We start from the raw sequence: 25,914 nt of genomic DNA on the forward strand, positions 1-25,914 counted from the left end.
ATTTGTCTTCTCTTAAGTTCTTCTATCCTCTGGTTTGCAAAACAGACTTTTCTAATCCTGAGAGCTAGTAGCATAGTGGGGACAACGTTCCAGTTTTACTTTTTATTTCTCTAGTAGTTGATTAAAATTGAATTCTTGACTCTTGGATTTTTCTCATTAATATGCTAGGAAGTGTGAATTATTACAAAGATCAGAGGTTTTGGAATCCATGAGCTTTGGGTTCAAATGCTAGCTATATTACTTCCTAACTGTACCATCCCCTCCCAGTGCCCACTTTATTCTCTCTTTGAGGCTTTTTCCTGACATATAAAATATAACCAGTAATATACCCCTGACAGTGTTGTTGTTGGGATTAAATTAGATTACATATGAAAAATACTTACTGTGCATTTCAAATAGTCTGCAGTCAATAAATGTTGTTCCTCCTCTTCTATAAATGTGATATAAGAGCTGACAAAATCAATAGGTTCATTCTGTACACAGTTGCTCCTTCTCACGATTCTTAGATGCCTTAAGTAGTTGAGGATTGCATGGCCCGTGGTCATCCTGAGAGTCAGTTTGTCAACCATATGCATTTTAGTAGCTGTTGTTCATGGTAGCTCCTTGGGTCTGACTTGGGAGCTGCCTTTATTCAGTGTGCCTGCCCCTTCCCCTCACAGCCAACTAGCTTTTTGCTCTGCCTCCATAGATGTCATTGTCCCTGAGAATGGAGAACCAGTGGGCACCAGAGAGATCAAATGCTGCATCCGACAGATCCAGGAACTCATCATCTCCCGGCTTAATCAAGCAGTGGCTAACAAGCTGATCAGCTCTGTGGATTACCTACGTGAGAGCTTCGTCGGAACCCTAGAACGGTGTCTGCAGAGCCTGGAGAAGTCTCAGGATGTCTCGGTTCACATCACCAGTAATTATCTCAAACAGGTACTCAAAGGGTAGTAAAGAGTGTGTCACAGATAACACATGAAACAGAATCCACCCACGAACACAGCTTCAAGTTAGTCAAGAATTTCCCTTTCAACTTTTTGCCAGTCCAGTTTGAATTTTATTTTGTTTTCCTATCTCATGACCACTGCCTGTGGGAGGTGCTTGTGAATTGTCAAATTGCAGTTAAGTCAATGAGCAAGAAGATGAAGATGAAGTAAAGGAGCCCAAATAGTCACCAAATAGATGATCAGCCTGCATTGACTCTGCACATATACTGAGGGATAGATTTGGGAACCTTGGAACTGGACCATGTTCTTGAAATAAATATCATTTATTGCATTTTTAATTAGCCACTCTACTCAGGGAATATTGACTTTCGTTTGTGTACTGTCTTTCAGATCTTAAATGCTGCCTATCATGTTGAAGTCACATTTCACTCAGGGTCCTCAGTTACAAGGATGCTGTGGGAGCAAATCAAACAGGTAGAGGTTGTTTAGGGAAGTGTTTTTCAGCCCCTAGTTGGCTTAGGTGAATCTTGGTCGTTCCAACAGAAACTGATGTCTAGGATGTCTGTCCTAAACAAACTGATGTCTGTCAGGGCAGGTGGCCCTTTGTCCTGGTTTGCCTGCCTGGGAGAATCCTGGTTTATGCCTGTTCTGAAATAATTATTAACAGTGCCCCCTTTAACTATTAAAAGTGATGTGTCTAAATGATATTTTATGGAGCCATAAAACCCTACTTCACTACCTTCTTCATATTTCTTTTTCCCAACCTAAGTGTTTTCTCAGAACCAGGCTTTGTTGCCAGAGGCCATGAGTGTGGTTTCCTTTCTGATGTTCCATCTGACTCTTACGTAGAGTTATTTGCTGTATTTAGAAAGGGATTTATCAGGCACCCCCAGTACTGAATGTAATGTATTGATTTGTGAGCATGCAGACTAGGCCTAGTGTTCTTTGATGCTTTCCGTTGGGCTGAGCCCCGATTTTGAGGTAGATGGAATTGGAGAGTGTTGCACTTCATACAGCTCTTATCTTAAGATCCTGGCCTAACGAGTGGGTAACCCAGAGAGGGAGGGGTGTTGGTTCTTCCTGGTGGTTCCTGTCTCCCATCCCTCAGTGTTCTCACTGTCCTCATCCTGACAGATCATCCAGCGCATCACATGGGTGAGCCCACCTGCCATCACACTAGAGTGGAAGAGAAAGGTGGCCCAGGAAGCCATCGAGAGCCTCAGTGCCTCCAAGTTGGCCAAGAGCATTTGCAGCCAATTCCGGACTCGGCTCAACAGTTCTCATGAGGCCTTTGCAGCCTCATTGCGGCAGGTGGGTATATAGGAAAGGACATACAGCTGGATCAATCGGAGAGGAACTTCATCCACTTTGGAATGTTTTGTCTACTGCTGTCTACATAATTTTTAAAAAATCATCAGTATATTTCCTTTCTATTCTGTTAAAGGATAATACTAAGTTACAGGGTGTTTCATCAGTAAATTTTTCATGTGGATATTTTTCTAACTCTAGAGAGAATGGAGGGAACTCAATTTCTCCCCACTTCACTGAGTGAGGAATGAAAATCGAGGGGTAGGAATTTTATATGAGTTTATATAGTATTTTAAGAATGAGTGACAGAAAGGGCTGACATTCCAACTTCCATAGTAGTTTGCAGTTATGTGACATCTGCTTATCCCCTTGGGGTGTGCGCGTGTGCATGTGTACATGTGTGTGGAGGGGAGGGTAGGGAGATGTGATTATGCATCCAGGAAGAAAAATTATTACTTAATGAATGCTCACTATCTGCCAATCTCTGAGCTATGTTACATATATCTTATTTAATTCCCACAGGTATCCTCATGAGGTAGATATTATTATCCCTATATAATAGGTGAGGAAGCCAAAGCTGGGGACCTGATAAGTCATATTTCTTTCTTCTTTTTCCTTCCCAGCTGGAAGCTGGCCACTCAGGCCGGTTGGAGAAAACTGAAGATCTATGGCTGAAGGTTCGGAAAGATCATGCTCCCCGCCTGGCCCGCCTTTCGCTGGAAAGCCGTTCTTTACAGGATGTCTTGCTGCATCGTGAGTCCTTATTTTTTTTCCCTAGTAAATTGGAGGAGGAAGGTTCTGGATACCTGACATCCTCATGTTCAACCCTGGAGAATCCCAGTGTCTAAAGCTGCTTCCTTGCGAAGCTGCCTAAACACCCATTGATGTATTTTTGAATTTCTGATGAAGTCTGTTTGGTCCTGCTATTTATATAGTTCAAATAATACAACCAAAGTTTATTTAAATTAAACCAGTTAGGTTACTACTGGTTTAGAAAACATCCAGATTTCTTCCCCTGGCATAATTATGACTTCCTGCTTCTAGGCAGGTCCATGTCTAAGAATCTTAGGGAGGTTGCCCAGCAAGTTCCCATCCTTCCTGCCTTATCTCTGTCTCTGTACCTTATAGGTAAACCTAAACTGGGACAGGAACTGGGCCGGGGCCAGTATGGTGTGGTGTACCTGTGTGACAATTGGGGGGGGCACTTCCCTTGTGCCCTCAAGTCGGTTGTCCCTCCAGATGAGAAGCACTGGAATGACCTAGCTTTGGAGTTCCACTACATGAGGTAGGTTCTGGTCTCATTCATCTTCGTGGGGAACAATCCAGAGAAGAAGCTAGAAGCCTGGTATAAATTTTGTACCAAGAGCTATAGTATGCCTTGTCTCTCCATGCCTATGTCTCAGAATGTTGTAGACCAGTATTTCAGTGTCTGGCCCAGAAATGTGCTCTCTTCAAGGCCTTTCCTGCTTTTACCTGCCCTTTCCCCACCATCCTAATTTCTCAGACCCATCCTTCCATTTGACTTTCTTCCTTAGTCCTTAAGGCCTGTCAGTTTTTAGATTCCATAATTCTCTGTCCTCGTTAGAGAGGCCATTCTCTTTGCCCTCTCTCTGTACTGAGGGCTATTACCTCTGGGCCTGGACTATGCATGGTCTCAGGGTTATTTCTTCCACTGTGGTGACATGCTATGCAAGGTTAGCTCTAGCCCAGACCTTTCCGCTCCTCACCAGGTCTCTGCCGAAGCATGAGCGATTGGTGGATCTGCACGGTTCCGTCATCGACTACAACTATGGTGGTGGCTCCAGCATCGCTGTGCTGCTCATTATGGAGCGGCTGCACCGGGACCTCTACAGTGGGCTGAAGGTGAGGCAGGGCAAGGAGGGAGTGAGGTCCAGCTGGCAGCCAGACCCACAGGTTCCTTTCTGGCCTTTCCTCCTTTCTTCTTTATTCAGAGCCCCTAGCTCTCATAAGACAATGTTGGAGTAATCAAGCTTTATTACCTTCATTTCCAAAAAACCTTAAAAATGTCCCAGAACATGTTTTTTTGCCCAGTTTATATCCAGAGTACTGCAGTTCACCACTTTTACCTCTCGTGGTAGTGGTAAAAATCTAGACTACACAGAAGAGCAGAAAAGCTTCCTATAACTCTGCTATTCTTTCTCATTTTTGTTCTCAGTGAATTAAGCTAGTTTTTGTTGTCAACAAATATTTATTAGTGACTACTTTGTACAAGGCCCTGTATTAAGCAACATAAGGGGATATTAAAAAGTATAATTGGCCAGGGGCTTTTAAAAGAATTGTAGGGACTTCCCTGGTGGCGCAGTGGTTAAGAATCCGCCTGCCAGTGCAGGGGACACAGGTTCGAGCCCTGGTCTGGGAAGATCCCACATTCCGCGGAGCAACTAAGCCCCCACGCCACAACTGCTGAGCCCGTGTACTGCAACTACTGAAGCCTGCACGCCTAGAGCCCATGCTCTGCAACAAGAGAAGCCACTGCAATGAGAAACCCGCGCACCGCAACAAAGAGTAGCCCCTGCTCACCACAACTAGAGAAAGCCCGCACGTAGCAATGAAGACCCAACACAGCCAAAAATAAATTTTAAAAATATTTTAAAAAATAAAATAAAATAAAATAATTGTAGTCAGTGAATATTTCATGAACAGGTGGCATTTGAGTTGGATAAGTGAACCCTGATGGGTAAAATTTGGGCAGATGGAAAGAAGAGGTCATAGCAGGGGGAAGGAATAGCATAGTGCCCAGAACATTTGAAGGACACTGACTGTGTTGGAGCAGCTGGTTCATTTGGGGAATAGAGGGGAGATAATATGCAAAGAAATGTTGGGAACAAGTTATAGAAGACCAAAAATGTAAAGAGTTCCATAGCATTCAAATTCCGTCGTAGACAGTGAGAAGCGAAAGATTTTGAATGAAGGTGAAATACCCTCAGTTGGATGTTGAGTTCCCCTCATCTAAAACAGCCACCAGTAGGGAAATAGAGAGGTTTCTTTTGTTTGTCCTCTACATTGGAGCTGGAAAAGCTAACCCCAGAGTATCTGGTAGGTCCCTTCTCACAGGTGCCTCTTGTACCAGTTTATATGGAATAAGACAGAAGAATCCTTAGAAATGCTTGCAGGAGCCATGAGAAATCAATACGGTGAATAAAATGACCCTGCAAGTGGCTTTCCTTCTTCATTTCAGGGGAGTTAAGCTCAGCACCATGTGATGCTTTTCCATAAGTGGGTTAGAGAACCATATATGGGCTTTTGGATGAGTGATATAACATTCTCCAGAATTCAAGAGACCCTAAATTGGAGGCTTGGTAGAAGTAAGATGAGTGACTTTGGTATTTGAATCCATAAAACCAAAGGCTAACCAGTCCTACAAAGCAATGGAAGTAAATCTGCCTGAGAGTCCTAGAAATACTCACTTTGAGCCTCTAAGGTAGTTCTAGAGTTTGTTCAGGATTAGAGATGCACTCATGCCTTCAGGCGTTTGGTTGTGGCTCTCCTAGTCACATTTGGGGATCATCCACCTGGCCTAAGTGCTGCCTCCAAGGGATTTGATCTGGCCTTTATAGCTTGCCCTTCCTTGCTTTTCCTTTATTTCCCTCTCCTACCTTCTTCTTCCCTTATTCTCATCCACTTTTCTGTCCTTGTGTACCCTAGTGTGGTCAGTCTTTCAGTATCTCACAGAAGGAACTCTTAGTTGGTATAAGCAAGTTGGATTGAGGAGTTGTCTTCTTAGTGACAAGTAAACCCTTTTGTCTCCCCAAGGCTGGGCTGACCCTGGAGACCCGTTTGCAGATAGCACTAGATGTGGTGGAAGGAATCCGCTTCCTGCACAGCCAGGGACTTGTCCACCGTGATATCAAACTGAAAAATGTGCTGGTAAGTAAGAGCTGTTTCCCCAAGATAACTCCCTGTCTCTATGTGTAAGTGACCTTTGGAGGGAGGTACACATAAATGTAAATTTGGTCACAGGAAAAGACTGTGACCAGTTAACAGCAGAGTGGATGGATGGTTTCTTGGACTTGAAGCTTAGGGAGGAGTTGCATCATAGGCCTAGCTTATATTGCTTAAGATTTTTTCTCCCAACACTGGTGAGAAAATTTAAACTTACAGAAAAGCTAAAAGAGTGGTACAATGAAGATTCACATACTATTCACCCAGATTCATATTCTCTTTCCTAGTGTAGTCTCTCTTTGTTTCTGTCTCTCTCTTTCTTCACACACACACATACACACACACACACATTTTTTACTGAACTATATGAGAGTAACTTGCAGATAAAACTTTACTCCTACATACTTCAGCTTGTATCTTCTAAGGAAAAGGACATTCTTCCACTTAATTAAAATGCCATTATTCACACCCAAGAAGTTTAAATTGATACAATATTATTAGTTAATACACAGTCTATATTAACATTTTCCAGTTGTCCCAAATATGTTCAACTATCCCAAATATGGTCTATTTGTTTGTTTGGCCCAGGATCCAATCCAAGGATCATACAGTGCATTTTGTCATGTTTCTTTAGCCTCTTAATCTAGAATAGTCCTGCCTTTTTTTGCTTTTGTGACATTGATATTTTTGAGGATTCCAGGTCTTGTTATTGCTTAGGGTTTGAGATGCTGGATGAGGACTGAGATGGGTAAACACACCTTAAAAGGTAAGATAGTCATGAACCTGCCAGTCCTGTTATCTAATTATAAAGAATCTTTTGACATACTCCTTTTGAAAATATATTGGATTATCATTGAAGTGTCTCTGGCAACACTTAAATGATATATAAAGAGGGCTTCCCTGGTGGCACAGTGGTTGAGAATCCGCCTGCCAATGCAGGGGACACAGGTTCGAGCCCTGGTCTGGGAAGATCCCACATGCCGTGGAGCAACTAAGCCCGTGAGCCACAACTACTGAGACCCACGTGCCACAACTACTGAAGTCCGCGTGCCTAGAGCCCGTGCTCCGAAACAAGAGAAGCCACCACAATGAGAAGCCCACGCACCACAACGAAGAGTAGCCCCCGCTCGCCACAACTAGAGAAATCCCACGTGCAGCAATGAAGACCCAACACAGCCAAAAAATAAAAATAAATAAATAAATAAATTTATTTTAAAAAAATGATATATAAAGATGATAGCAGTTTTGGGGGGAGGGAAATATCTTCCTAAAATTATAGGCTGAAACCTAAGAGGCTTGTCAATAGCCAAATGAGACAGATTTTTTTTTTAATTTTTATTTTTATTGAAGTATAATTGATTTATAATGTGTTAGTTTCTGGTGTACAGCAAAATGATTCAGTTCTACATATATATTCCTTTTCGTATTCTTTTCCATTTTATGTTACTACGAGATATTGAATGTAGTTCCTTGTGCTCTACAAAAGGATCTTGTTGTTTATCTGTTTTATATATAGAAGTTGGTATATGCTAATCCCAAACTCCTAATTTATTCCTCCCCTACCCCCTTTCCCCTTTGGTAACCATAAGTTTGTTTTCTATATCTGTGAGTCTGCTTCTGTTTTGTAAATAAGTTCATTTGTATCATATTTTAGATTCCACATAGAAATGATACCATATGATATTTGTCTTTTTCTGTCTGACTCACTTCACTTCTTTTGATAATCTCTAGTTCCATCCACGTTACTGTACTATTTCCTTCTTTTTTTTACGGCTGAGTAGTATTCCATTGTGTATATATACATCATCTTTATCCATTCATCTGAGACAGATTTATTGTCTTGGACCTCAGGAAAGGAAACTAGAGGGAATTAAAAAACCCTCCTCAGCTGACCAGAGGACCTCAACCTTCTTATTTAGCAACTTTCTGCCCTGGGTTCTGGAGGTCAGAGGAGAATAATCAGGAACTAATAATACTTTCCTCAGTGTCCTTCATTTATTCATTCTTCCAAGATTTGCTAAGCTCCTGATATGTGCTAGGCACTATGCTAAGTGCTGGGGATACAAAGATGAAGAAGACAGTCCTTGCCATCAGGTTGTTTACAGTATGGGGAGGAGACAGCAATGGGAGTGAATCTGGCGACAGGGGGAATAGAGGCAGAGTTGATTAAGTACTGCTGTGAGGAAGATGCCTACTTCTGAGCTTGGGTATGCAGCTGAGCGCTATGTGCAGGACCAGGCATAGGATGACTCTCACCCTGCTTTGTTGGCAGTTGGACAAGCAGAACCGTGCCAAGATCACTGACTTAGGATTCTGCAAGCCAGAGGCCATGATGTCAGGCAGCATTGTGGGGACACCAATTCATATGGCCCCTGAACTTTTCACAGGTAAGCTGGAGGGCAGGGAGTGGGTTTGGGCAGGGCTCCGTGTTTTAACCAAGTGCTACCCTTTGGGCTAAGTAGTATCCACAAGTACTACTGGCAGTTCTGGCATAGGCAGGGGAGAAACCAGAACAGGGGAAACCTAAGACAAGTAGGGGGACAAGTGAAGAGGTAAAGGGGCAAGAAAGAAAAGTGTAAATGGGAGTCACCAACTATTCTACTGGATGTCTCTCTGGGCTATTAGTGCCATCATTGCCATAGTCAACCAACTATTTAATCCTAAAGTATTGATTGAATAACTCCTATATAATAAGAGTTGTCCTCTATCATTAAAGAACTTACAGTTGATGGAGGTATATTGAGAGGTAAAATAATTAAGAAGCAGTATAAGGTAACATGTGATTAAGTGCTACATAATGTAATGTTGGTGTTCAGAGAAGAAATGTTAGATGGTTTTGTGGTAGAGGTGAAATTCTGGATAGAAACTGAATGAGATCTGGAAAATTTGGTAGGTGGGAAGGGAACTCTATATTTATTAATATATTCTTTGAGCTAGGCACTGTGGGTATGTTATGTCATATATTTTGTTCCATTTAATCCTCATGACAATTCTGTGGTGATATTGATGCATTTTTATGTCCATGTCATGGATAAAGTTGAGGCCAGATTGATGAAGAAACCCACCCCAAAACACTGAGCTAGAAGTAATGAGGCTGGGATTGGAATTTAGGTCCTTCTGTCTCTAGAGTCCAACCATGTTAGTTAGGAGAGAAAATTCTGGAGGCTGGGGGAGAGGAAATAGGAGCAAAATTGCCGATTAGAAATAAGCATGACAGGAAAGAAATCAGTTCGGGAAGTAATAGCAAACAAGTTGGAGATAAGATATATTTGAGCTTGAAATTCATGCAGTGGAGTGAAGGCTTGATGTGGAAGAAGTAAGGAGCTACTGGGCTTTTGAACAGGTGAGGGATGAAAAGAGATGTTCATGGAAATGTTTAGTAGCAGTAGGTAAGGCAGATTGAGTGGCAAGAGCCAAGTAGGGAGACCAGTGGTGGAGACCAGACCTAGGATTAAGTTGGTAGTAGTGCTGAAACAAAAAATGTTACAGATTTGAGATCAATTCAGAGGAAGGATGGGCAAGATTTTGTAATTAACTTGATATGGGTGATGAACAGAAAAGAATGACTATAAGATGACTCTGAGGTTTTGAGCCTGAACGGATGAGGAAGGTTGCGTCATTGCCAGGGAAGGTGGAAAGGGAACGGCAGGTCACTCGTTAGTATTGGTAAGACTTAAAATTAGCAATTTATAATATTTGGATTTCTCTCATTAGCCACAAGTCTTCCGCCAACCCTTCATTGAGTGATACATATAAGGATTAGGAGTTACTTGGATAGCTGTAGTCCTACGCACATTGAAAAGAAGTAGACAGTCATCATTTTTCTTTCCCTGACTTTTAAAAAAATTTCTATTCCCACTTTTATTATTTTATCTTGGCTACTTCATATTTAAATTCATTTGATTATTTCTACTGCAGTTCATCCTACTGCTGTAAAAATAATCTTTCTAAAATATTTTCTTCATGTGACCTCCTGCTCTAAAGCATAAATGACTCCTGCTGCCCACCAAATCCAGACTCTTCTGTCCGACTTTAAAAATCTTTATGTTATGGTTCCAACCTATCTACCCACCTGTATTTCCCAACCTTATTTCCCTAACATGACCTTTCAGGATTAATCTTTTTGACTGTCCCATTAAAATAAAGGCCTGGACTTCCCTGGTGGCTCAGTGGTTAAGAATCCGCCTGCCAGTGCAGGGGACACGGGTTCAATCCCTGGTCCAGGAAGATCCCACATGCCGCAGAGCAGCTAAGCCCGTGAGCCACAACTACTGAGCCCGAGTGCTGCAACTACTGAAGCCCGCATGCCTGGAGCTGGTGCTCCGCAGTAGGAGGAACCACCGCAATGAGAAGCCCGTGCACCGCAGCGAAGAGTGGCCCCTGCTTGCTGCAACTGGAGAGGGCCCGTGCGCAGCAACCAGGACCCAACACAGCCAAAAATGAATGAATGAATGAATGAATGAATAAATAAATAAATAAATTGATATAAAAAATAAAATACTTCACACAAACAATAATCAAATACAAAATATAATGAATATCAGTGAAATATAAAATAAATAAAATAAAAGGCCTGTTTTCCTTCCCCTTTGTCAAGTTCTAGTCTTGGCTCTTTTAATCTTTAGTCCTCCCAGTGCCATAGTTTTTCGTATTATAAAATGGGCATTATAAATGTGTCCTGCCTAACAGGGTTGTTATAAGAGATAATGGGTATGAAAGGCTTTAGGAAAAAATGTGTAAAGACCTCTGCAGATGCAAGTTAGCGGTGATGCTGCTGATTCCCTCCCTGGCTCACTACTTGTCACCCTTTCTTGCTGTAGGGAAGTATGATAATTCTGTGGATGTCTACGCTTTTGGCATTCTTTTCTGGTATATCTGCTCAGGCTCTGTCAAGCTCCCTGAGGCATTTGAGAGGTGTGCCAGCAAAGACCATCTCTGGAACAATGTGCGGAGAGGTAAGAGCCACGAGCCTTGCTTTGCCCTGACTCCCCAGGAGAGAGCAGACTGAGACCAGGCACTGCCGCAGCGGCCTCCCGTCCTCCTCTCTGGCCACTCCACAGCAGGACCTCATACACATTTAAACCATCATGGAATCCAGAAAAGACATTTAAGTCAAACCTTTGCTTCCAGGCAGCGTGGTTCTGAACTCTCAGAAAGGTTTTTATCTTTAAAATTTCTAATTCTTCAACATCCTATGCCAGTGTATTCCAGTTTTTCATCACAGTTACTATTAGGTTCTAACCTAGATATTTGCAGTTGAAGCCAAAGCTCACTGCATTGTTTAGCATCCTGAGCCCCAACTGGGTAATCAGCCTGTGAGCTGATCATGCCTCTTCATTGTGTTGGTTCCCTTCTCGCTGCCTCTGGTCTTATTTCCATGCTCCTTTCTCTAGGGGCCCGTCCAGAACGCCTTCCTGTGTTTGATGAGGAGTGCTGGCAATTGATGGAAGCCTGCTGGGATGGTGACCCCTCTCAGAGACCTCTCTTGGGCATTGTCCAGCCCATGCTCCAGGGCATCATGGACCGGCTATGCAAGTCACATTCTGAGAGGCCAAACAGAGGACTCGATGATTCTACTTGAAAGCAGAGACCTTTCTCTTTCACTCTTTATTTCTTTCCTTCCCCTCACCTTTTGGCTATGGGAAGAATTTGACATTCATTACAGAGAGCTCCCAAGGGGACTGATGCTTGCTGGGCAACTTGAGACCTTCCCAGGCAGAGATGACTCCTGGATAGGGAAGAGTTGGATGGCTGTGAGCATATCCAGTTCACTGATGCCCAAGCTATTTCTTTAGCCAAAAAGTCAGTATAAATCTCTTCTGTATGAAATTTCAAGAAAAGTCTTACATAGTTCCCTTTTCCAGACTGTCTTTTAACTCCAGCCGTAATTAGGACTCTGTGCTCCCATTGTGGAGCTCACATTCCTAACATTCTTTGGAAGTCTTAGTTCATAGCTCCATTTACACCTGGGAGGTTAGGTTTTTCTCCACCCAGAGTCCCTTTTCAGTTTATCCCCCGTGGCTTAGTCTGCTCTCAGACACCAGCAGATTGCCCACATTTTTTGCCTGAGCAGGGAGAAGCAGGGGAGGGGCTGATGCTTAGTAAGGAGATGAGTGGTTGCAGTTCATTTTTCTGAGAAAAGGCGCAGGCCAGCCAGAGTCCACATGTAGATATTTGGAAGTGTTATTTAAACACTCAGCAGGCTGAGTACAGGAATACATATGTATAACACGCGTGTATACTTTGCTTTCGTTGAATAACAGTGTCTGCTAATTTGGGGTTCTTTGTTCCTTGGCATCCGTTATTTAAGTGATGCAATGCCATGAAATGTACTGTATTGTATATTACTTGGGAAGACACTAGATATTCAAAGAGGCCTGGCAGCACTTGGGCTGTAGAGGGCTCAACAAGGCCAAAGTCCTGAAGATTTTACCTCCTAGCTTTGGTTGTCTGTGCTCCCACGTGGTGAGGTGAGATTGTGGCAGGGGGAGGAAGAAGGATGGGATGAAAGAGTTACCCTTACTGTGTTCCATCCTTCTTACCAACTTAATTAGGGCAATTTACCCCAGCCTGAAAATGATTACCTGGCCATTTTTAATGTGCTTGAGGTCTGGTCGCTTCTGTTGCTTCAGAATTGAGTGACGGACCTTCCTGCAGAGCAATCAGAAGACGCAGTGGAGTCTGGGGCTCCAGAGTAGCTGCCTTAGTGCCTAGGGAGCCAGTGGCAAGGTCAGTCTGGGGGCGCTGAGGAATGCACGTCGGGGTGAGGTTTCCACAGGCATGCCCTAGTTCCCTGGATCCTCTGCAGAGAGTGGCTCATTGATTGAGTGAAAGCCTTTCACTTCTCTGGGAAGGAGGACTGTGCTGGTTCTTCCCAGACCAAAGAAGTCATTTGTGACTCCATCAGTTTCAAGGGGACAGAGCCTAGGCAGCAGCTTCTCCTAATTTTTAACACTAAAATTCAAGGAAAGAGTGAAGGGAGGGATATATTACTACCACGGATAGAAACAGGGGACTGGTAGAACTCTCAACTAGTACCTGTCAGCTCTCCAATGCATTTTTTTGCATTTTCACTTGAGCTGCCAAAGAGGTGTTGACAAAGTTTTTTCCTGATCAGCAAAGTGGTTTGGGGTAGCAGGGCTGCAAAGTGATAACTGCACTGAATGACACTTTATTTTTTGGCTTATTATTTAGCACTGAGAAGCCAAAAGGGATTGGTGATTATAACAGCACTTTGGGGAATAGACTCCCTCTGGCCTTGCTTTGGAGAGAAGGCATGCGTGGTATTCCATCTGACTAATCAGGGAACCTCCTAAGTTCATACTGCATCAGAGTGGAATAAATGGCCCTCGAAGAGTCCATTGCCGAAAGAGTAGTTGCTTTCTTTGAGTTTTCAAAGCTTGATTTTTGGGTTTGCTGGATCAAATAACCCACTTTTTCTTTAAAAGAAAAAAAAAGAGGGTTTATCCTTCTAAATATGGGGGTGGGGTGGGTCAGGGCTAGTGTGATGTTTAAGTGGGTTAGGAGGGAGTCAACTTGAGAAACCTGTATGGCAAACTCCCTTGGGGGTTTTAAGTACACTACTGTTCTGAAAAGTGTTTTATTTTTAACTTTATCTGCTTTGTTAACATCCAGTCCACAGAGCTGACTGAAGAGACTGTGTGTGAACATCTGACACTGGGGGGACACCTTACTCAGATGGTTGAAAAGGAAATTGGTCTGGACAGCTTGTTGTCTTTTGTCTTTATGTAATGTTTCTGTTTGTTTCAAAGGACTAATGTTTATTATTACAGTGTTAAATAAAAGTGTAATATACTAAGTGTGTAGAATAAAAGTGCAATAACAAGAGAAAATTACTTTGGCACAAACTTCAGTTCTTACACTCTCTCCCTCCTTGTACTACCTGTCTCTTTCCATGATATTGTTACAGCAGGACAGTGTTAATTGTGTATATTTTTAAGAGATGCAGCTATGGGTTAAGTCTTCATTTAGTGTAATTTTGAATGGCTGGGTTTGGTTTTATAGAGTATTGTGTATACTTCTGGGGTGCACAAACACCAGATGTGCTGTATAATAAAGATCATATTAACGTTTTAGGTTTATATCTGTTTGGCTTTTGTTTTCCCTTAACCTCACTGTGTCTGCAGAATGCTCTCTATTCCATTCCATTTCCACTGGGACCCTAGAGGTCTTTCAGTTTGCCTTGGAGATTGATGGAACATGTTACTCTCCCCCATGGATTGCTCTCGGTCTCTGGGCACTTGACGTGACCACTACCAGAGGGTAGGGCCCGGGAATGGGAGGTAGGAGAGCGAAGAAGAAGGGAGCAAAGTGGAGTGATAGCAATTTATTTTTCAGAGCCTCTCCTGGGTTCACACCCTTTCCGCCAGCCTCTTTTCAGCATGAACTTGCAACATTCTGAACTTCTGCACAAGCCTATCTACTCTTCATTACACTGTGAGAGAATCTGGGCATGGAATCCATATATGGGCCTATCTGCATGTGGAATATTTGAATTTTCTTCTTAGGCTCAGCCTGCTCTTCAGATTTGCTTGCTCGGCAGTGCCTGATGGACACCATCATAGGCCTCTACCAGCAGAGCAGCGCCATCTGTAGCCACCAGGAACTGTCAGTCAGCACGCAGCATGCCTTCTCCCAGGGGGTGTGCGCTGTTTGTTTTCTTTTGGATTACCACATGATACTCACGGCTGCTTCACTTTTTGCTGTAATGGCTTGTGATCTGACTGCAACACAAGTTTGGCCAGGAGATGGCAGCACACCTTAAACAGTTGATGTGTTTGTGATTAAGTCTTAAAGGAAAAGCTAGAGTTGAATCTCTGGTTCTCAGCCTCCCCTACACAATAGTCATCTAATGTAGATAAGCCTGTTACACTTGTGAAACTCTCCGCTAATTCCAGCCATCCTTCACAGCTAACTATATCCCATCTTTATGCATATACCGTATATTCTCCTACTATAAAGTTCAGAATGACTGAGTTCTCTTCCTCATCATGATTATCTTGGAGAAAACAGTCTGTGGTGTACACATTTTTAGCCTGGGTATGCTTCTTCGAGAACACAGTCCTCAGCAGCCTTGCTCTTTAAGCAGAGCGACTGGGGTGGCCTTCCTAGCCTTCCAAACCCCTGTTTGGGTGGGGCTCAGAGGGGAGAGGCCTAGTTTCTGAACATTATTAAATTCAACTTCAGAATTTCTGTCTTTAACAGGTCCCCAAGGAGTCCACAAAGTGCTAATTGAATAGCCTCCTTTCAAGTGTAGTTATCACAGGTGGCCATGTACTGGTTGAGACCTCTTAGGGCACTTCCAGGGATGGCCTGTTCCTTAGCATATTCTAAAGGTAGCATTTCGTTACTGAGCTGCATGAGCTGCTTGTAAATTTTGGAGATGAATCCTTTGTCAGTTGCTTCATTTGCAAATATTTTCTCCCATTCTGAGGGTTGTCTTTTGGTCTTGTTTATGGTTTCCTGTGCTGTGCAAAAGCTTTTAAGTTTCATTAGGTCCCATTTGTTTATTTTTGTTTTTATTTCCATTTCTCTAGGAGGTGGATCAAAAAGGATCTTGCTGTGATTTATGTCATAGAGTGTTCTGCCTATGTTTTCCTCTAAGAGTTTGATAGTGTCTGCTCTTACATTTAGGTCTCTAATTCATTTTGAGTTTATTTTTGTGTATGGTGTTAGGGAGTGTTCTAATTTCATACTTTTACATGTACCTGTCCAGTTTTCCCAGCACCACTTATTGAAGAGGCTGTCTTTTCTCCACTGTATATTCTTGCCTCCTTTGTCAAAGATAAGGTGACCATACAAGCAGCTCATGCAGCTCAGTAACAAAAAAACAACCCAATCCAAAAAATGGGCAGAAGACCTAAATAGACATTTCTACAAAGAAGATATACAGATTGCCAACAAACACATGAAAGAATGCTCAACATCATTAATCATTAGAGAAATGCAAATCAAAACTACAATGAGATATCATCTCACACCGGTCAGAATGGTCATCATCAAAAAATCTAGAAACAATAAATGCTGGAGAGGGTGTGGAGAAAAGGCAACACTCTTGCACTGTTGATGGGAATGTAAATTGATACAGCCACTATGAAGAACAGTATGGAGGTTCCTTAAAAAACTACAAATAGAACTACCATACGACCCAGCAATCCCACTACTGGGCATATACCCTGAGAAAACCATAATTCAAAAAGAGTCATGTACCAAAATGTTCATTGCACCTCTATTTACAATAGCCAGGACATGGAAGCAACCTAAGTATCCATCAACAGATGAATGGATAAAGAAGATGTGGCACATATATACAATGGAATATTTACTCAACCATAAAACGAAATGAAATTGAGTTATTTGTAGTGAGGTGGATGGACCTAGAGTCTGTCATACGGAGTGAAGTAAGTCAGAAAGAGAAAAACAAATACCGTATGCTAACATATATATGGAATCTAAGAAAAAAAAAAAGGTCATGAAGAAACTAGGGGTAAGACAGGAATAAAGACACAGACCTACTAGAGAATGGACTTGAGGATATGGGGAGGGGGAAGGGTAATCTGTGACAAAGTGAGAGAGTGGCATGGACATATATACACTACCAAATGTAAAATAGATAGCTAGTGGGAAGCAGCCGCATAGCACAGGGAGATCAGCTCTGTGCTTTGTGACCACCTAGAGGGGTGGGATGGGGAGGGTGGGAGGGAGGCAGACGCAAGAGGGAAGAGATATGGGAACATATGTATATGTATAATTGATTCACTTTGTTATAAAGCAGAAACTAACACACCATTGTAAAGCAATTATACTCCAATAAAGATGTTAAAAATAAATAAATAAAGGTAGCATTTCAAATCAGTGGGAAAATAGACTATTTAACAAAACTGGCTATCCATCTGAGAAAAAAATAGACTCAAATCATCATGCAAAAAAATGTATACCAAAGATCTAAATGTGAAAAAAAGGCTGTAAAGGAACTAGATAAGAGCACACATATTATTTACCATGTGCTCGGCACTATTCTAAATGCTTTACCTATACTCACTAACTTAATCCTCACCACAACCCCATTTTACTGATGAGAAAACTAAGGCACAGAGCGATTAAGGGTCAGGCAACTGATACATGCCAAAACTGGGATGTGAAACTAAGGAGTCCGGCACCAGAACCTCTGCTTCTAGAGAGGACCACTGCACTGTGCTGCCTCTAGGAGAAAATGTATGTAACTGTGTTCACTTATAGTTGGGGGGGTCAGGAAGAACTTTCTTGAATATGATCAGGAACCCAGAAGCCATACGGAAAAAAAGTGATAGAAATTATATAAAGAACATATATAAGAGCCAAAGACACCAAAACCAAATTTAAGACTAATCACTAGTTTAGAGAGAAGAATTGCAATATATAACTGATAAAAAGTTCATACTCCTAATAATATGAAGAAATGAATCAAAAAAATCTAAAGGCAAATTGGTTAATAAATATTTGAAAAAAGATGTTCATCCACACTAACAATCGGGAAAAACCAAGAAGATATTTCATCTATCAAATTACTAAAAATAAATATTAAAAACCTATTCATAAGTGTGGAGGATGAGCATACCTATGTTGTCGGGAAGTGGACACAGCCGCAAAAGGGCAATTTGGCAGGAAATATTACAAAAAATGTTAAGGTATATATCCTTTGCCCCAGAAATGACTTCCAGGGAGTCCCTACCTACAGAAATATTTGCACATGTGTGCAAAGCTATGTAAGTACAAGGGTGTTTATTGCATCATTATTTGTAATACTAAAAAGTTGGAGGCAGTGTTAATGTCTGACAACAGGGGAAGATTAAATTCTGGTGCTCATACCATGGAATGCTATACAGCCGCTGAAAGTAATGGTGTAGATTTCTCTGTACTGACAAGGAAAGATGTTTATACTATATCATCAGGTAAAAAAATAATGTATATAAGAATATATTTAGTATGACCCCTTTTTTGGTAAAAATCCCTTCCATTCTTCCATAACCCCAAATTATCTGGAGATCTAGTCCATCTCTCTCTATATATGCATAGAAAAAAGTTTGTAAGGATATATATCAAAATGATAACAGCGGTTTTCCTAGGGAGAGAACTTCCAACTTTTAGTGTATTGAATTTCTGTTATTGTATTGTTCATCTGCTATGAACATCATTTTTTTTTTTTGTAATTTAAGAAAATGAATGAAATGGCTAATTTAGGAGAAGGGAAATATGTATTGGAAAGACTTTAGGGGCTCACAAAATCAACAGGAAACTAAAAGTTCAGGCTCATAGATTGAATCAGTGGGTTGGAACCAGAGCAACTCTTCATCGTGGCTGTGAAGAACCATCTTCACTCCTGATGCGTCCACAGCCAGGGAGGATTTTCTCAACTGGCCCTGCACAGGCCCCAGGCCTATCTCCTACCTGTACTGGTTCTGAACTGGAAGGCTCTCTCCCCTCCAGATTCCATGGTGGGAGGCAAGCGCCTGGATTTGCCTGCTCACTAAAACCGCATTCAATGGAGAAGTAATTCCTGAAAGGTAATCAAAGAACAGTTAGAAAAGGGACCTAGATTCAGGACAGGCTCCAGGTTGACAGATGTCCACTATAGTTCACCTCTTGGGCTGCTCGACATCCAAATCCACTCTTCTGGCACTACTGGGAGGCAAGGTCGTGGAAGGAGATTTATAGATTGGAGCCTGTGCATGGAGGGGAAACAACTGGGTCTCTGGTAAGTTCATTTTTATTTTTATTTTATTTATTTATTTATTTTAAAAAAAAATTTTATTTATTTATTTTTGGCTGTGTTGGGTCTTCGTTGCTGTGTGCGGGCTTTCTCTAGTTGCAGTGAGCCGGGGCTACTGTTTGTTGCGGTGCACAGGCTTCTTACTGTCGTGGCTTCTCTTGTTGCGGAGCACGGGCTCTAGGCGCGCAGGCTTCAGTAGTTGTGGCACGTGGGCTCAGCAGTTGTGGCTCACGGGCTATAGAGCGCAGGCTCAGTAGTTGTCGCGCACAGGCTTAGTTGCTCCGCGGCATGTGGGCTCTTCCCAGGCCAGGGCTCGAACCCGTGTCCCTTGCATTGGCAGGCGGATTCTTAACCACTGCGTCACCAGGGAAGCCCTCATTTTTAAATCTCTGGACTTTTTTTCATTGTAAGAAGACCCCCTTAGCTTTTGTTTCCTTTCTTCCGCCTTCCTTGTTTTCCTGGCATGGCTTCCCAATGAGATTAATCACAAAGGCCCTCTGTGCTCTTCCCACATGCCAGTCCCCTGCCTCTCTCCCCCACCTCAAGGTTACTATTGTGCTTATCATTCTCTTGCTTAAAAAAAATTTTTTTCCCCCAAATACACATGTACCCTAAACAATACATAATTTGGTTTTGCATGTTCTTGAGCTTTACAAAAATGCTATCACCTGTATTTAACCTTCTGTAACTTTATTTTCACTCACATGTCTCTGATTTTTATCCAAGCTAATTTGTTGTCACTGTAGTACAATACACTTCACTGCAGTGTATTATTCCAATGTGCACATGTACTGGAGTTGAGCCATTTGCTTTTTCTCAGAGAACCAACTTTTGGTTTGGTTGTTTTCCCATTGTATCTCTTGTTTTCTATTTCATTAATTTCTGCTCTTGTCTTAGTTATCTTCTTTGTTCTCCTTTTTAGGATTATTCCATTGTCCATTTTCCCAGCACCTTCTTTTTTTTTTTTAATAAATTTATTTATTTATTTATTTTTGGCTCCCTTGGGTCGTGGTGCGCAGGCTTCTCATTGTGGTGGCTTCTCTTGTTGTGGAGCACGGGCTCTAGGCGTGCGGGCCTCAGTAGTTGTGGCACGTGGGCTCAGCCTCAGTAGTTGTGGCACACAGGCTTAGTTGCTCTGCGGCACGTGGGATCTTCCCGGACCAGGGCTCAAACCGTGTCTCCTGCATTGGCAGGCGGATTTTTAACCACTGCGCCACCAGGGAAGCCCCTCCCCCCATTTCTTGAGTTGGATGCTTAGCTTATGGATTTTCAATCTTTCTAATGTAAACATTTTACAATCTTTCAACCTTTCAATCTTTCTAATCTTTCAATCTTTCTAATGTAAACATTTACGTTCAGAATTTCCCTTTAAATACAACTACTGCTGCACCCCATAAATTTTAATATGTAACATTTTTTGTTATTATTCAGTTTTAAGTGTTTTCTCATTGCCATTGTGATTTCTTCTTTACCCTGAGTTTTACATAGGCATGTTTTAAAATTTCTAAGTGTGAGGATAAATTCCTTTATGTTTTTGTGGGCAGACAGCATGGTCTGTATGATGCCAGTTTTTAAAAATTTGTGGGAACTTGCTTTATGAACTAGCTCATGGTGAATTTTTTTTTAATGGTTAAGATGATAAATTTATTTTATGTGTATTTCACTGTGATAAAAAAATTGGTAAAAAAAAAGGATTGAAGTTCTGATACACAACATGCATGAAGTTCAAAAACATCACACTAAGAAGCCAGTTACAGAAGACCACACATCATATATTCCATTTACATGAAATGTCTACACCAGGTAACTCCTCAAGATGGCGCAGTTTGGTGGCTGTCAGGTGCTGAGCGGAGGAGCTGTGACGGCTCGTGGGCACGAGGTTTTCTTCCTGAAAGTGTTTCAGAAACGGCAGAGGTGGTGAACCTACTAAATGCCACTGAATTGTTCAGTTTAAAGTGGTTAAAATAGCACATTTTATGTTAGGTGTACTTTACACCATTTAAAAAAAAACCTATAGAACCGATTAAATTCAGGCTGACAACCTGCACAGAAGGTGCTGGAAGGGGCTTTGCTGCCACGAACACAGGCCCGGCCGGACATGCCCAGGCATGACCTCGAGGCTGCATCTCTGCCGTGTGTCCCTGTCTGGCTACCGCCCGTCAGACCCGCCAGCATCTGCATGCGGTCCTGACCCGGGTCAAGGGTGCCATTTGTCCCACCAGCCTGACCCTTCTCACTCGCCCGGCCTTGGCAGTGAACACCAACGCCCACGCAGGTGCCAGGATCACGCCTGCACCCGGGCCATCGGGGGACCAGCGCAGGGCCGTCCTAACTGGCCAAGGTCATCGTCACGATTGAGCCAGACGAGCAGAGCCCGGGAGGGGATGCCACCCCCACCCTCCGTCCACCCCAACCCCCACCGGCCGCCGAGAGGCTGCTGAATGTTCCAACAAAAGCGAGTGGCCCGGAGCTCGGAGCCGCCCCTGGTGAGCATCTCAAGGACCTGCTTGCGAGTGGGGATGGCCCCACATTCTCCGCATTCCGCCGCGGTAATGCAGCCCCTGCCCATGCGTCACCCCACGTCACCCTCCGGCAGAGACCCCGTGACCCCCACGACCCCAGGAGGGCACCACATCGGCTGTGCCGACCCCCATCACCATCCCCTACATGAGGCCCCAGACAGGGAGGCGTCCACGCGGGGATGAAGCCAGGAGGGCACCGAGTCGGGGACAGAACGGGCAGGCCCAAGCCCCTCGGGGCGGCACTGCCAGGGCCCTGGCCTGAGCTGATGGTTGGGCAGCCGGAGACCGAGATGCAGAGATGCTTGGGCGACCCCCGCGCCGCGGGCCAGCACGGGCTGCTGGCGACGGCTCTGGGCAGAGAGACAGCCTGTCACTGTGGTTGAGAGCCATCAAGGGAGCACAGGAACGAGCTGGGGGACGCCTGGTACAGAGCACAGTGGAGGGGACCCTCCTTCCAGCAGGAAGGTCTACCTTATTTTGTCCTTTTATGTGTCTGAAAAGACAACGTGAACTATCAAAAGTGTGCCCCTTCCGTGAGACGTGGGTACCCCGGGGCGGGGGGTCACGGGGAGGGGCACCCCGCGGGGATGAGGACCCCTGGGAGGCCCACCCGCCTCCGAACCCCCCACCGACGAGCTCCTCTCTGGCCACCTGGGGCTCCTGCGGGTGGGCTTCTGCTCATGGGGTCTGCTCCCAGCTGGCCGCACTCCCCACCCCCTCAATGTCCTGCTTTGACCCACATCCTGGCAGGTCCAAAGGCCGCTCGCAGCGAAACCGCACATGCGCACAGGAGCCTGCTGTCCTGGACGGGGCGGGCGGCGGCCACAAAGTCTTACCCGTGGGGCTGACTCCCCCCACCCACCTTCTCAGGGCGGCTTCCAGGCCTCAGAAGCTCCAGGTTCGCCCCCCACCTCTAGCTTTATCTACCACCATCGGACATCTGCCTCCCAGCCAGGACGCACTGGGACTCCTCAGTCTCCCCCCAGTCTTCCCAAACCTGCCCCTCACGTCCGCCCCCACATCCACCTGCTGGGGCAGCACCTCCCGCCGGCCCCTGGGCTGCTCTGGCCTCTTCAGACTGCCTGCTCCACTCCCGCCAGGAATCCACGATCGGGATGTCTCCATGGCCTTGCTGACTGCTCCTCCAGGGTCCCCTGTTCTCTTTGGGAGACCCCAGGGCCTAGCCCTCATCTCGCCACAAGGGCTCCCAAATCTCTCTTCAGCCCCGACTGCTCCCTGAAATGCAAGACTCACGCACCCAGGTGCCCACTGAACAGCTTCACTGGGTCTGACAGACCACAGACTGAGTCTGGCCTCTGCTCAAATCTGCTCCCACCCCACACAGGACGCTGCTGGCACCCAGAGGCCGGGCCCAGGGACCTGATCCGGAGCCCACCCTGGGACCCCTGCTGGCAGGAGGCTGAGCCAAGTCCCCCTAACTGAACAAGAGGCCACCGTGGTCCAGAGCCCCTCAGCATCAGGCCAGGTCCCAAGGAGGGTCTGGTGATTGGTGTAAAGTTTCTCTATGCCCCATCCAGTGGGGGCCCTGCCCTGAAAGACGAGGCAGGGCACACTGTTCAGGGTTGGGGGCCTCCAGGGCGTGGTCAGAAGCTCTCCTCTGACCCACAGCCCCTGGGACTCTATCTTCAACCAACAGACCTGCTGTGGAAGAGGAACGGATGCCTCCCTGGGGGGCCCAGTATGGACTGGCAGGGGCCGATGACCAGGTCTGGGGGTGGCCGCAGCTGGGACAGACACACGGGAGCAGTGTCCAGCCATCCCAGCCAGGGCCCTTCCTGCCAGGGGACATCAGGGCTTCTCCTGGGCTTTACCTCATGGCACCACTGACCAAGCCGGTGCCCTGTCTGATGGTGGATACACCCCTAGCCAAGGGCGAGGACACCAGTGAAAACCCCACACGAGGCCACACCAGCTGCCCACTCTGCTTTCAGACTCTTCGCGAGGAGCACCTAAGCCTCGGGCCACCAAGCTCCATCCTTCCCCGCCTTGCAGAGCAGACACATCAACCCATCACCGTGACACACGTCATGGGAGAGGCGGTACTCACTGTCTTCTCCCGGACAGGGCATGCCTGGCTCCTCGGGGATGCTGGGGAAAACGTGAAGGATGAGCCCTTCGTCCTTGCGCTGACAGGACAGGAAGAAGGGCTCCTCCAGCTCCATCTGGGAGGACACAGTGCAGGGGTCACCTTCACTGTCCACCCACTTGAGGGTGAGCGGGTGGTCCTGGTGGAGGTGGCACATCTCCCGCACCTCCTCACAGAGCTTGTCAAAGGTGGTGGCGGAGTCCAGGCCGGTGATCAGAATGTCCCCGCTGTAGTGCGCCTTCAGGCGGCCACGGCCTCCGCCCCCGTCCATCTTGCGGCCGGTCCTGCTGGGCATGGCGCGCTCCGCCGGGCGCTGACGGCGGCCCGGCGGCACCCCGGACGCTCGGGCCATGGCGCGGGGCCCCAGCGGCCGGGCCGGGGCGCAGGTTGGGTAGACGGCGGAACGCGGAAGGGAGCGCGCGGCGCGGGGACCGAGGAGCACGGGTCCGGCCAACTCCGCGGAACTTGGCGGCAGGCGGGGCGGGGCCTCATGGTGAATTTTAAATAAGAGTTTTATGTGAACATGAAAATAATCAGTATTTTCATTACTTTTTAATGATTCATTGATGGAAGTCCATTTTCCCCTTTGAGACTGTAAACAAGACGAGGGCACTGCTATTCTGTGTTGTTCAGTGTCTGGCACACAACAGGGATTATGCTGAATGATTTCTCCTTGCCCCTCCAAATCTACTCTTTTACCTCTCCACCCAGCTCTGTGGACCACATCATTTCTTCTGGGGTTTCCAGCTGGGTTCAGCTATACCAGTGGGAGTTTGGAGGGTGGCGGGAGAGAGAGATTGGGGTATTTTTCACCGGAGCTCGCTTCCAGCTGGGCTGGATTGGCAGTGGCTGCCTGCTTCCTGAAGGTCACAGCTCCTGTCGGATGGGTCTTGCCTGTAGCTACAGCTCTGGCAGTGTAGCTTCCACTAACCACTCTTCCCTTTACCCCATCAAGCCTAGGAGCTTCCCACTGCTATTAGTCTTAGGATGCTTTGCTGATTTCCCATAACCCTGCTTACATCTTTTAAATAGTCCCTTCATTAAACTTCCTTCAGTTCCTCCTTTTGAGTATGCCATCTCTTCTCTGATAGCATCATGATTGATACAGTAGCATAATGAATATTTGGTGAATGAATTATATGAAACCATCACACACAAATTTGCACAGAGCAAGAGAGAACTTGGTGTTTGAGTGATGCTCAAGTTGAGTGATGCTGCAGAGTAGAGTGCAAGGAGCCACTGGAGAGAAATAAGACTAGAAAGACTGGCAGGGACCAGATCATGAAGGACCCTGTAGGCCATGAGTTATGTTCCTATAGGTCTAGTTCCCTGAGAAACAGACTCTGAGATCGATATTTATATGCAGGAAGTTATTGGGGAGATCTCTAGACCACTCAGGATCAACACCTTAGAGACACAAAGGAAGCGAGAACAAGCAGAGGAGAAATCTGAAGTGCAATGAAGCTGCAAAGGAGGCCCGAGCCGTTCCATGGGGAGCTGTGGACCTTTAAGAATACTACAAAACTGTCCTACCTTGAGACTGCAGGGAAGAAGTCCATGGTCTCTGCCACTTTAAATGTCACACAGTACTCAGGAGAGGGCACAGCCCATGTCCTTGGCCCCAAGGCTGGAGCCGGAGCTGGCAGACCTTGGAGCCTGCGTTCTTCAGCAGAGAGTTACACTTTTTTCTCCTTCAGCTTCTGGTGCCAGAACCAATTCTGGACATGCTTCATCATTTAGCACCATGAAGACCTAGAAAGTGGAATGAGAAGCTGGGAAAAAGATCTCTGCTGTTTCCTCTTTTCTTTCCTAAGAGAGGTGATCCCTGGGCAGCAGCTCAGGCTTTTAGAGACAGACTTGGAGTTGGAAAGACTTTTTAAAGCACCCTGTTTAAGCCCCTCTCTTTCAGCAGAGGACACTGTGATCCAGAGAGGAAAGGTGGCCACACAGCTAGTTAGAGGCCAGGACAAGACTAACACCCATGTCCCTGATCCCCAGGCCAGTTTTGCTTTTTTAATTATTCCCTTTGGCCCTCTGAGCTGAAAGGAGGCTGGCAGATGGGCTCCTTCATCTCTTCCAGCCATGGGGTCTGGCATAGCCTCATGTATGGAACCCCCATCCAATGTCAGGCACTAGAAAGGAGTCTGTGACAGCTGATGTCATCAATCCCATGGGCCTGGGATGCTAGGATGTGAGAATAGCTCAAGAAGAACAGCTTGCTGAACCAGAAGCTAAGGTGAGGGATGCCGGCCAGGGCAGGTAAGGGGAGAGGCAGCCTGAGGATGTTACCAAGTGCTCACAAAGTGAGGGCTGGGGGATGGGGCACCAGCTGGGCCAGGGTTTCCCTGAGGGGTACCTTTTCCCTCCCCAGAC

At 45.3% G+C, this 25,914-nt stretch overlaps 2 protein-coding genes across 12 annotated transcripts in view; one reads left to right on the forward strand and one right to left on the reverse strand.

The window, feature by feature from the left end:
* DSTYK (dual serine/threonine and tyrosine protein kinase) overlaps positions 1–14,245 on the forward strand; it is a 56,875-nt gene extending 42,630 nt beyond the window's left edge. For 6 of the 9 annotated variants that reach the window (XM_082396498.1, XM_082396499.1, XM_082396502.1 and 3 more), the window contains 10 exons: positions 689–921; positions 1,323–1,406; positions 2,067–2,243; positions 2,864–2,993; positions 3,369–3,525; positions 3,971–4,103; positions 6,015–6,128; positions 8,416–8,530; positions 10,964–11,098; positions 11,537–14,245. In XM_082396498.1, the coding sequence (XP_082252624.1) occupies positions 689–921; positions 1,323–1,406; positions 2,067–2,243; positions 2,864–2,993; positions 3,369–3,525; positions 3,971–4,103; positions 6,015–6,128; positions 8,416–8,530; positions 10,964–11,098; positions 11,537–11,724 (1,466 nt within the window). In that variant the 3' untranslated portion in view covers positions 11,725–14,245. Of the gene's footprint in view, positions 1–688; positions 922–1,322; positions 1,407–2,066; positions 2,244–2,863; positions 2,994–3,368; positions 3,526–3,970; positions 4,104–6,014; positions 6,129–8,415; positions 8,531–10,289; positions 10,714–10,963; positions 11,099–11,536 lie in introns of those variants that run through there. The other 3 variants (XR_014245939.1, XM_082396505.1, XM_082396500.1) reach the window with 3 other exon arrangements.
* Positions 14,246–16,518: 2,273 nt separating this feature from the next.
* LOC309631073 (protein kinase C zeta type-like) overlaps positions 16,519–25,914 on the reverse strand; it is a 33,252-nt gene continuing 23,856 nt past the window's right edge. Inside the window, exons 3-5 of one of the 3 annotated variants that reach the window (XR_014246053.1) lie at positions 25,075–25,293; positions 23,503–23,617; positions 16,519–20,800 (exon numbers count right to left, since the gene is read on the reverse strand). Coding sequence is in view for 2 of the 3 variants with exons in the window: in XM_082397048.1 (XP_082253174.1) it covers positions 20,724–20,800; positions 23,503–23,893 (468 nt within the window). In the remaining variant the exon portion in view is untranslated. The other 2 variants (XM_082397048.1, XM_082397049.1) reach the window with 2 other exon arrangements.

This window comes from Balaenoptera borealis (assembly GCF_965194805.1).
Source record: "Balaenoptera borealis genome assembly, chromosome: 1".
Taxonomy (NCBI): domain Eukaryota; kingdom Metazoa; phylum Chordata; class Mammalia; order Artiodactyla; family Balaenopteridae; genus Balaenoptera; species Balaenoptera borealis.